At 36.8% G+C, this 12,977-nt stretch overlaps 1 protein-coding gene across 1 annotated transcript in view; it reads left to right on the top strand.

The window, feature by feature from the left end:
- Positions 1–12,977, top strand: part of LOC140171444 (myosin-IIIb-like) — a 70,716-nt gene that overhangs the window by 6,809 nt on the left and 50,930 nt on the right. Inside the window, 4 exon segments of the mRNA XM_072194705.1 lie at positions 351–484; positions 9,749–9,851; positions 11,668–11,770; positions 12,563–12,719. Of these exon segments, the coding sequence (XP_072050806.1) occupies positions 351–484; positions 9,749–9,851; positions 11,668–11,770; positions 12,563–12,719 (497 nt within the window).

The following is a 12,977-nucleotide window of genomic DNA, read 5'->3' as shown; positions in this document are numbered from 1 at the left end:
CAAATGTTAAATCTACATCATATGCAAAATTTGAGGATATTTGCACGAGACCGTTTTATTTTAGGGCCATATGTCTATAACTGGTCTTTACATGTAGCCCTATGGAGAGAGTGCCCGTTGAGGGCACTATAACCCCCATTTTAGGAACAAAAATGTGATTTAAAAAAAACCGGACTCGTGCGAATTTTCAGAGTATGTAGTATGAACATGTAGAAGTATAATCAAGTAGTTGCCCTACCTGCTCTTCTCCGAAAAAATAAAAAGTCCTATACCTCAATGATAATGAAACCTAGGTGTATACTGAATCCCGAAATATTTATTAATCTGATTGTTTGAATACTTGTTCATAGTTTACAGAGAAGTACAAGAACAAGAAGAGGGTGGAAAACCCACCTCACATCTTTGCGGTCTCCGACGCATGTTACCAGGCTATGTTAACTGGCAATGCAGTAGGAGGGAAGAGAAATCAGTGTGTGGTCATTAGGTAAGTACGGTACATCAGGAGCAGCAGTCAAGTTCGAAGGTATCGCATCGCATTTTGCGATGCAGTTTCCATCAACTGCTATGCACTTTTCCAAAATGCATCGCTAAAAGTGCTATACATAAATTTGAGCTAAATTTCACGTCGCATTTGCCTCAAAAGTCCCCCAATGCATCACTATTTGCGAGCCAAATTCTGCGACACGTCGCATTTACCTCAAAACACATCTGGATGAAAATCAAAAACATCACACAGTCGGTATTTGCTCATTCTCGTTAAATCTAAGATATTTATGCTGTATGCCGTCGCAAAAAATAAGACAAAGCAATGTTGGGTACCATATTGCGGAATCTGTTGTGGTTGATTGCTTATGTCATGGCTGCTTATGTTTACTAGCGTTACTCCCCCAATTATGCGAGAGAATGTCGTCATTGCACACACTAACTATACACAAAATCATATCGCGTGTTCCTGGTGAAGGGAGTTACCAAAACCATAAGATCAGCGACCTTCGGAAGCTTGCAATATTTTTACGGGGATGAGATAATGTCGTTTTTTTTCATCTGTGGTATTTTTGTTGTTCTTTATGGTCATGGAGCGACTTTACCAGGTTTGCAAAATTGCAACATTATTTTTTAATGCTTTTTTCTCGCGGTAAAAGTATAGGCCTACACTTTTTGTCTCGCCTGAACTTTGTTCAGGATGGGACTTAGTAATCACTATTTCTGTCTGTCCGCATGCGTGTGTGTGTGTGATGTGGGGGGTGTGGGTGTGGGGTGTGTGTGTGTATGTGTGTCCGTCCGAGCTGTATCTGGGGAACCGTAAGACTTACGGCGACGCTACTTGGTGGGAGGAAGGGTATCCAAGTTTGCTCAGAATCGTATAAGCTGGGAAAAATATGCAAATTAACATAGCTAATTTGCATAATTTATGCGCAAATCAGCGCAAATTGATAGCGGAGTTTGTGGACAGACTATCTCAAGATCCGTCGGGCGCATGGTAACGAAACCTGGTGTCCGCTATGATACACATCTGCTGATCACCTGATTAGTTTTTCGGCGAAAAGTATGCACATTTAGTTGTTAATTTGCATAATTTATGCGGAACGATTCTACAAATATGGTTGGAAATCTGAAGAAATCCGCCTTGTGGAGCTGTATCTGGGGGATTCAGTAAGATCCCTAAGCCCTATGATGATGAAACGTGGTAGGGGTAGTATGACCAGAGGATCTCAACCCGATTCGATTTTCAGCGCAAAATATGGTAATTAAGTACCTAATTTGCATAATTTATGCATAAAATGCAAAAACCTATTTTCTCGGAGACTAGGGGTCGCACGTTCTTCAAACTTGGTGGGTGGGTGCATCTTCACCCCAGACAGAACAAGTTTGTATTGGTTAGTGCGTCAAGGTCACCCAAGGTCATCCAGGGGTCATCTGAGGTCAAATGACTAAAAACTGTCGTATGGGCACGATACTTGGTGGGTACGGTCAACATAATGTGGTAGGGGGTGGTATGACGAGAGGATGCACATTAGAAGAAAAAGAAAAAAAATTTAATGAAATATTGTTTTTATATTATGCATTACATATATCAATTTCGGTCATGTAGGCCAAGTCATTAGGCCAAAAAAGACTTTGAAGAATGTCTCTCATGTACAAAAGTATAGGAAACTGAAAATTTAAAACCACCTTTTTAGGGTGAAGGAAGCATTTTTTTAAAAAAATGTCTAAGACGGGTTTATATGTCAAAAATGTCTCTGTTGGGGTGCTACATCGAGTCAAATGTTCACTAGCACCCCCCTATGTGGTAGGGGGTAGTATGACGAGAGGATGCACATTAGTTGGGGGGGGGGGTCAAAAATTTAATGAAATAATGTTTTTATATTGCGCATTATATATATCAATTTCGGTCATGTAGGCCAAGTTATTAGGCCAAAAAAGACTTTGAAGAATGTCTCTCATGTACAAAAGGATAGGAAACTGAATATTTAAATCCACCTTTTTAGGGTGAAGGAAGCATTTTTCAAAAAATGTCTAAAACGGGTTTTTAGGTCAAAAATGTCTCTGTTGGGGTGCTACATCGAGTCAAATGTTCGGAAGATTATTTCGGGGTCATCTGAGGTCACCCAGGGGTCATCTGAGGTCAAATTACTAAAAACTGTCGTATGGGCATGAAACTTGGTGGTTACAATCAACATTTAGAGTAAAATGTTCGGAAGATTCTTTTGGGGTCATCCGAGGTCACCCAGGGGTCATCTAAGGTCAAATTACTAAAAACTGTCATATGAGCATGAAACTTGGTGGGTACAATCAACATTTAGAGTCAAATGTTCGGAAGATTATTTCGGGGTCATCCGAGGTCACCCAGGGGTCATCTAAGGTCAAACTACTAAAAACTGTCGTATGGGGATGAAACTTGGTGGGTACAGTCAACATTTAGAGTCAAATGTTCTCGAAGATTATTTCGGGGTCATCCGAGGTCACCCAGGGGTCATCTGAGGTCAAATGACTAAAAACTGTCGTATGGGCATGAAACTTGGTGGGTACAGTCAACATTTGGAGCAAAATTTTCGGAAGGTTATTTCGGGTTCATCCGAGGTCACCCAAGGGTCATCTGAGGTCAAATTACTAAAACTGTCATATGGGCATGAAACTTGGTGGGTACAGTCAACATTTAGAGTCAAAGTTTCGGAAGGTAATTTCGGGCCATCCAAGGTCACACAGGGTCATCTGAGGTCACATTACTAAAAACTGCCATATGGGCATGAAACTTGGTGGGTACAGTCAACATTTAGAGTCAAAGTTTCAGAAGGTAATTTAGGGTCATCCAAGGTCACCCAGGGGTCATCTGAGGTCAAATTACTAAAACTGTCGTACGGGCATGACACTTAGTGGTTACAGTCAACATTAAGAGTCAAATTTTGGAAGGGCATTTCGGGTCACCCAGGGGTCATCTGAGGTCAAATGACTAAAAACTGTCGTATGGGCATGAAACTTGGTGGGTACAGTCAGCATTTAGAGCCAAATTTTTGGAAGGTCATTTTTGGGTCATCCAAGGTCACCCAGGGGTCATCTGAGGTCAAATTACTTGAAACTGTTATATGGGCATGAAACTTGGTGGGTACAGTCAACATTTAGAGTCATGTTTTTGGAAAGTCATTTCAGGGTTATCCAAGGTCACTCAGGGGTCATCTGAGGTCACATTACTAAAAACTGTCGTATGGGCATGACACTAAGTGGTCACTGTCAACATTAAGAGTCAAATTTTTGGAAGGGCATTTCAGGGTCACCCAGGGGTCATCTGAGGTCAAATTACTAAAAACTGTTGTATGGGCATGAAACTTGGTGGGTACAGTCAACATTTAAAGTCAAATTTTTGGAAGGTCATTTCAGGGATATCTGAGGTCACCCATGGGTCATCTGTGGTCAAATTTCTAAAAACTGTCACAGGGGCATGAAACTTGGTGGGTACAGTCATCATTTAGAGCCAAATTTTTGGACAGTCATTGCAAGGTCATCTGAGGTCACTCAGAGGTCATCTGAAGTCAAATGACTAAAAACTTGTATGGGCATGACATGTACAGTCAACATTTATAGGTCAATTTTTGGAAGGTCATTTTGGGGTCAGTAGGGGTCATCTGAGGTCAAATTAGTAAAAATTGTCGGATGGGCATGAGACTTGGTGGGTACAGTCACCATCAGCCAGGTAATTGTGCCCAGCCGAGACCCACCAAAATTTAGGGATCAAAGGTCAAATTCCAATATTGGTCCAATCAAGCTCAAATTGAACAGGCAAATCGCCATGGGTTGTTGCAGGTTCATTTACTTCTACCAAAAGTAATCATAAAAGCAGGCGATCGCGAAAGCAGGCGAGACTCGTGGTTCGAGAACCGCCTTGTTTCAAATGCTATGATTCTGCTTCGTGCATATAATTATATTTGCTAATTGCCCTCAAACTCTGCCCTCGAGCGTGACATGTGATCGTCTGGGGGCTTTATAGCCGAGATTTGATGACAATTCGCTACGCAAAATAATACAAATATTGCATTGCAAAATGCTACGCAATTTTCTTTTTTGGAAACTGCTATACAAACATGTGTTTTGCATCGCACAAACTGCTATGCAAAAAAATAGACTGAATTCGAACCCTGATCAGGAGTCCATTTCACTCAACTATATGAAGCTTTGTAAGTCTCGAAATCATTCGTAACTTACGACTAGTCGTAAGTTCCATTTCACTAAACATACTTTCGAACGGTACATAAGTAATAGGGTTTTACTACAGGGTCCCTTCGTAAAATTACGTCTAGTATTGGGTATTCGTAACTTAACAAACGGTTACTTGAGTTACAAAGGGTTAAAAGTTTAGTGAAATGGACCCCTAGTCTCTGAGTCAGACTCTGACACATGCATACATGCAAGCTAAATGATTTACTCAAAAAATAAATACAGTATTCTGCCTAATTATTAGCACCCTTCCCTATTAAATAGAGTGCTTCTCGAATAAGTGCCCCCACAGAATTTCTTACATTGTAGCAACAACTGTATAACCACCTCCCCTTTATGTAATGTAGCTGTGCAGTTTAATTCCATCAAATATAACTAAAATGTCTCAAAGTACTATGGAAGATGATTTTGTGTGTAATTTGTGTAATTCTAAAATTTGACTTTTATTTCCTTGCATCATTTAAAATAAAGCATCCCCAAAAGTGACTGACTTAGAACCTGTACTGGGCACTTATTGGGTGAATATGGCAAATTTGAGCTTATTTCAAAATGCAAAACATGTTGTAATTGAAGGCATGAAAGAACTGAGATCTGGAACTTGGGTAATAACTAGAACTCGCAAATGAGTCTGGTTTTCTGCTAAGTATGTCTTGGTGGGGGTATAAATTGAACATCATAATTAGCCCTTTATATATACATTTTATATTTAATCTTCTGTGAAAAGGCGGAAATAATAGGAACCTAGCCTAGTTTTACACTGCAGACCTGTCTATGTGATATGATGGATCAGTGATATGCCCCATTGCATCTTTATTTATTGCAGGGAAATTGTAGGGAAAACCTGGCATGTATTTGTGACAGATCAATCAAACTGAAAGTGTTCTACATGATGAACAGTACATTTATCATAATTAAGGCATACAACATTTGCATTAATATTTCATTTTCAACAAAAGTTTAAATGATGCAATTTAAGGTACTGGAACAAAAACAAGGTCAACAAAACTTAAAAATATGTGACATTTACATCTGTGCACCTTTTCCCATTTTCCTAATAGTACAAATTCTTGGTAGAAAAAATTGTGGAATTTTCATATACAATTATACATTTTGCATCTTTTCCAATTGTCTCTATTTCTTATGATATTCATTTATTATCCCAGTTGGTGAAATAAAGAAACGGGGTGACACAAATTGTGATATTGGATCGCGGACCTCGGTAACAATCACGTACACCTTTGGTCCTGGCTCATTGTAAACACTGACCATGTGACTTCGAAAGTAGCCGGAATTACCCATTTCATCTGCAGTTGATAAAATTCAAGTTTTGTCTCATTTGATAAAACTGTAATTGTAAAAACTGCCAACTTATGGCCTTGTGATATGACCTCAGACTAGATATTATTCATATTGCATGAACAAACTGAGGATACATAAATTTGTCTTTACAAAATATGCCTTTGCCTAAATAGTAAACATCTCAAAAAAAGTAACTAACCCTCTTAAATAATGGTCATTTTTCAAAAACGGGCGATTGTATTACAAATCTGTAAAATATGTTTGAAGCAGAATTTATTTCTGCACATTTTGACACCTCATTTGTAGCAATAGACTAAATATTGACGTCACAGCGTACATTTAAATCAATGTAACCCAAGATTTGAAAGTTGCAGTACATTCTATTGATTTGTATTCAGTATAATGGAAGGAAATCTATGTAATGATATCTGAGTGTTTTTGTATTGTTGTACCGGGGGTAAGTGCAACTTTCAAATCTGGACCTTGCTATCGTATCAAATGAGTTGTCAAAATGCGCAGAAATAAATTCTGTTTCCCACACATTTTACAGATTTGTAATACAAATAGCCCGTTTTTGAATAATGGCCATTATTTAAGGGGGGGGGGGTTATTTAGTTTTTGGAGATGTTTACTATAATAGCTTGGTTTTAATTCAAGAAGCTAGCTCACTAAAAGCAGCTACATGTAGATACATCCTTTCCAGCAAGATTACCTTATGATACAGCAGAATAATATAATACTTATTTGTCATAGTTGAATTGAATAAAACCACACTGGAAGCTACCTGTATAATACATCGGATTGTGTGTTTTGTTTTGGGTCAGTGATTTCAAGACATATCTTTGTATTGACTTACTTGGTAGGATATCAGTCTGTGCATAAGGTCAATAGTATTCAGGTATTGATGAGTAATATTATGGTATAAATATCTATAGATAGCGTTGACCTGTTTTCCAAAAATCATTTATCCATTTTCCATAAATCGTTTTAGAGTATAGTGACAGGTATGAGAATTGTTAGGTTTAAATTAACATGAATCAATATGCTTCTCAGATATGGCAGGAACCATGCAAATTTAACTAGAATCGCAGTGTATACTTCTTTAAAATATTTTATGTATTGATCAGGAAATAATAATCACATTTATATCATAAAAATGTTAAATCAGATTTATACAATTTGTTAAATAAGTATAGGTACTACTAATACACCCTGCAAGTAATCTTGTTGAAAAGACTTTCAAGTTTTCGAGTGTTGTCAGTCAAGATTAATAGGTTAATTTTCATGGGAAAAATTTCTGGACACATGACCAATGCGTATCAATGTGAGTGTAACCTCGAGCCTGATCTCTGACCCCCGGCGGTGACCTCGCTATTCAAGTCTTAGTAATTTTGAATTGGAATAGTATTTTTGACCTCAATTTTGATAGAAATTAGTGCATTGCAAATTTATTAAATATTATGTGATCTTAATTTCTTCACAATATCATCAAAACGTAATTTCAAAAATATCTATCTACGGAAAAAAATATTTATCTACGGAAACTCTTACCATAATATTATTAACTTGCGACAAGTAACTTATTTTGCATCAAATGAGGAATTCTTCCTATTCAAATACATTGGAAGAACACCACTGTGCTCGGGTCACATTCCATAATGCTAATATGTCTAAGCCCATGGGTGTCACGTGTCCAGAAAATTTTCCCGCGAAAATTTACCTATTAATTCTGACTGGTTGTCATCAATTTTGAAACAGTAATAATTGGAAATCAATCAATTACAAATGATGTCAAGTTATCAAGGTAATCAATATACAATATTCAAGTTGTGGTGTAAACATAGATTAGATAAAAATCTGTTGAAAAACGGTTACTTTTGGGCTGATCTACAGTGTCATCTTGAAGTGGAGATTTGTTGGAGAGATGTTTTGATATGTTAGACAATTAATAATTAACTATGTGAAAAATAAATAATAATAATATAAAAAAATACAAAATTACCCTGCAAGTGATTAGAAAGCAAATTAATATTCATTAAACTTTGGCATGTTAGTAAATGTCTGTCTATATCACACACAACATCCACACTTGAATGGATATTGACATTTTATTCAGAACAATTCTGCATAGCCGTAGATCTCGGGGATGGGGCATGGGGGTATAAATCCCCCCAATATTTTGCCGAGGGGTGGTCCATGCAATCATCCCCCCATTGTTGACATCTGTGTGTGGGTTTCTGACCAAATTAACCTCATATTTGGCAATTTTGGCCCCAAAAGTGCCATTTTTTTGCACTTCGCACAAATTAATTCCACTTTTGACCCATATTTCACCAGTTTAGCTTCAATATGGCAAAATTTTTCTTGCACTTTGCGCACATTTGTACCATAAACTAAAAGGTGCTGAACTCACTATTGTTCAAGAAATGTTTTCCAACCCCATCCCCCCATGTCAAAAAGAAATCTACACCACTACAATTGTGTATGCAGGGGTTTCATTTTAAAAATACAATCTATACAGTAAGCCAAATAATTAAGGTACCAGTTACGTTCACCCCCTGTATATCCTGAATAAAGGCAGATATGTCATAATTGGAACCAGCAGCCAATAGCTGCATCCTTTAGCTCGAATTTAAGACCTCATTTGTTGAAATTGAGAAATAAAGACACGACGATCCAAAAACCGAAGGAAGGTGCAAATGAAAAAGTTGCAGTTTGCCACATTGCATGCCCTATTGATTTGTACACAAAGCGTTCGCGAACAAGAGAAGTAGCGCCGTGCTTTCGTTGATTAGCACGAAAAACTAGCTTCGTGATTTCATTGATTAAAACACAAAAGTGCAACTTTTTATTTCGTATCTTCATTAGGTTTTGGATCACCGTTTCTTTAATTCTCAACCACTTTCAACAAATAAGGTCTGAAATCAGAGCTAAAGAGTACAGACATCGGTTGCTTGTTTTAATTTGGACACATTTGCCATTATTTAGGATATACAGGAGTGAACACAACTGGTACCTTAATTCTTTTGCTTACTGTATGTAATATACATATATATATATAGGCCTACAGCATTTGAATTTTGAATTTTTACATATAGGCCTATAGCTTAAAAACCACCGAATGTCTGTTTATCTTGTCATCAGCATTACTTTACAATCACTACAGATTGTATAAAATAAACTTCAAGCTTCAGTAGACAGCACTATTGTCCTGAACTTGTTTTTTTAAAAGGTGTAAAACTATAACCATTTTTGAAATCAGTTCAACTCAGCATAACAATGTATTTATATTAGTTGAATGGTCCTGTTGTGGGTCAACATTTAAATCAGGGCATTTTTGTATATACAGTTATAAAAGGGGAAGGATTTGTGCCTTCAAAGTGCCCTGTGAGTGTTGAAAATATTTGTCTTTTTTTCCTTCTTTTTTTCTCTTTCTTTCATGCAATATGAAAGAATATGATCCCCTCCGATCTGAACCGATCTCCTCTATTCGATCACCGATCTGATCGGATTTAATCCGAGAGCAGGGTTTTGCTACACACTTGTTCGCATTTATATTCATTTCAAAATTCCAACAACACAAATTCAATTCTAAAAACAACAGCTACAGCAAAATGCATACCACATCATATTTTTAAGATCACTAGAGCTCTGAGACTTAGCAGGATTAAATTAAAAACTTCAATGCAATGGCAAAGTTTAATAATAATCATTATTATTATTTCTTGTTTATTTTCAGTGGAGAAAGTGGAGCTGGTAAAACAGAAAGTACCAAACTAATAATAAAACAGTTGATAGAGTTATGTCATGGGAAATCACAACTGGAACAACAGATTCTACAGGTAAGATGGATTAATTGCTTGCTTGATTGGTTGCTTGATTGATTGATTAAGACCCCATTTACACTGCACAAGTAAGTTGCAATTTGCATGATTTCAAACTCAATCTTGATTGCAACAGAGGACACAGAGGAAACAATAGTATGCGTCAAAGATGGCAAAGATTTTAAATTCCAAAGCGGAATGTGTTTTTAAAAATTGTTAATTAGCTTAAATCAAATAGGTTTTGACGAATTAATGCTTAACATTTGATAGTGGAAAATGTTTTAATCGCATTTTAATATTGAGCAAGTCAAAATTGAATTGTTACTTTTTCCTAGTGGACACAGTATAAGGTTTGCCGTTTAGAGCAAAAGATTTTGACTAACAGTTGATTTGTGGATCACTTTTGTACTTGATGAATGGGTTGATCAATCAGAATGTATGTTGGGAAACCACATTTTGAACAGCAGATTGCATCGATGGATGAACAAGAACTTGATAAACTGATTAATATATATATGGCAAGTGATCACTGACCTGTCAACTTGAAACATTCAATAGCACTAGACTGTGTCTAGTGGGATGCTTTTAGTTTAGTGGTATTATTTGTTTGCAATTTTTGTTAAGCCAGTTTGTGGTTTCTTTGATTCATGGTTTTAAACATTAAAGCCTGTAGGTCAAACACATTTTTATATAAACTATGAAAAGTGCATAAATTAAACCCTCACACAAATTTCTTGACTGCACAGTATAATCCTGCCATTTGATGATAGTATCAGAAACAGAAAAAAACTGCACAAATATATCTTTTGTCAGTTTACATATTTTCAAAAACTTTTTTGTTAACAAAATACATATAGTTTGATCAGCTCGTAATCGACGGGCCTTATAACATCGCTGATTAATATCAATATATTTTATTTCAAGAATGTCTTATGACGTCTCGCAAGAAATATCACAAATTATTGATATAAGTCCTATACTATTGTCTACTCAATATATATATACTAGACAGGTCAAATATATCACTCTTAGTGTGGGTCTACTTTTCGGTGTAGTGGTAAAAGCCTAATAATTCCCGCCGATTACGAGCTGTTCAAACTATATGTAGTACATTGTATGAAGAAGAGATAAGAGATTGATAACTTAATTGGTTGATAAATATTTGATTAATTGATCAAATAGCAGATTGATTGATTGATTGATTAATGGGAGGATGTATTGATTGATGATTTAGGGATTCAATCATGTTTCACCGTTGTTCATCACCGTTTAACAACGATGCGGCCGCGTCGTCTGCATGGTTTACTTGGCGAGGGCAGCTTTAGCTGCCCGAGCTAAGTAAACCACGCAGACGCCCGGACGCGAGTTGTTAAACGGTGATGAACAACGATGAAACATGATTGAATCCTTTCAACAACGAAAAGAAGCTAAAGATCGTATAATTCACGATTATTTCACGAGGAAATGACAGTTAATCATTGTCACTAAGCTTTACAAAAACTTAGATGATTTCTCTGTTAATACCATCATAAACTACAGAATAAAACGGCAAAATTTAGCCGCTATCTGAAAATACTGAATTCAACTTGTAAGCTTGCATACGCACAAAGGTTCCAGGCATGACGAATTTTACCCGCTCTCGCGTAACGCGTAGTCTCGCTCTGTTCACAGATACGCTTCAGTAAAAGTGTGGATTCATCACGGTTTAACAACGGTTGGCTCCTGTACAAAGGTATAGGAGGAGTTGTTGAATGATCTATCAATGGATTGCTTGATTGGTTGATATATTGATTAATCAATCAATGTATTGATTATCTGTTATGATTATTTTCAGGTCAATCCATTATTGGAAGCTTTTGGTAATGCTCAGACCACCATGAATGATAATTCCAGTAGATTTGGAAAGTACATTCAACTCAAATTCAAAGATGGGCAAGGTAAGTCTAACAGTTGTCAACTTTAACTTGTAATGGGCTATTCCAGTTGAAATCCATACACCCTGTGGAAGACATGACCTTAATCTCCCACACAGGGGGTGTCAATTTCAAATGGAGTTGCCCATTCAGGTAACCCCATTTGAAATTCACACTCCCTGTGTGTGAGATGTAGATCATGTCTTCCATAGGGGGTGTATGGATTTCAACTAGAATAGCCAATTTATCACCAGTTGCCTCATAAACACAATCCCAGGGGTTGATTTCACAAAGTGTTACGGCATGTCATAAGTTCTAAACCCAACATAAACTCAGCCATAAGATCTATGTGTTGAAGATATAATGGATTTAAATGGATTTAAATGGATTTAGACTTACAATGGGATGGATTAAAGGACTTACAATTCAGTATTCTGGATGATCACACTATACATTACATATAGTACTACTCGGTTATTTTGGTTTTACAATCCTAGAACACAATGTTGGTACTCGTTGCCTGTCTCGTGGTACAAAGCAATGTTATTAACAGGTCTGTGCGACCCTTCAACATTGAAAGATGGAAAGTGAGGAAGGGTGATATACAGGGTGGAGTCTGCTTTGCATATATTGCATGCATATTTCACTCATCTCTCCAATGTGATAGGGCACACATTATTTAGTTCAAGTGTGCCAATTATTTTCTCCTGGATTGTAGCTCTAATATAATAAACAACATTCAGGGCAACCTTATAAATTTATCACATTCCCTATGTATTAATTCATTTGATTTTAATTAATTTCTTACCTTTGTAGTAATGGGAGCCAAAATTTCAGAATACCTGTTGGAGAAATCCAGAGTAATACATCAGAATCCTGGTGAGGAGAATTTCCATATCTTTTACTACATGATGGCTGGTTTGAGTCCAGAACAACAGAAGAAATATCATATAGGTGATCCTGCTAAGTACAAGTAAGTACAAGAGTGGTTAAGAAATAACATAAGAGTACAATGCTTTATGCTATTGCTAAACCCATCATATTTGATTGTTTTACATTGGGACTATAATCAGAGACAGGGATAAAATGCTAGTACATGTCTGACGATTAACTCCCCATAGCCTGTGTTTGGTTAGTAGGGGGTAAAAGGAAGATTGATTCAACTGGTGCCTACATCGGAAAATTAAAATAGAAAATGATGTCGGTATTTTTACAACGGAAATGGCAACTT

This window comes from Amphiura filiformis, chromosome 15, assembly GCF_039555335.1.
Source record: "Amphiura filiformis chromosome 15, Afil_fr2py, whole genome shotgun sequence".
Taxonomy (NCBI): domain Eukaryota; kingdom Metazoa; phylum Echinodermata; class Ophiuroidea; order Amphilepidida; family Amphiuridae; genus Amphiura; species Amphiura filiformis.
Note: the sequence above shows the minus strand (reverse complement) of the source record. Positions and strands in the feature narration are given on the sequence as shown.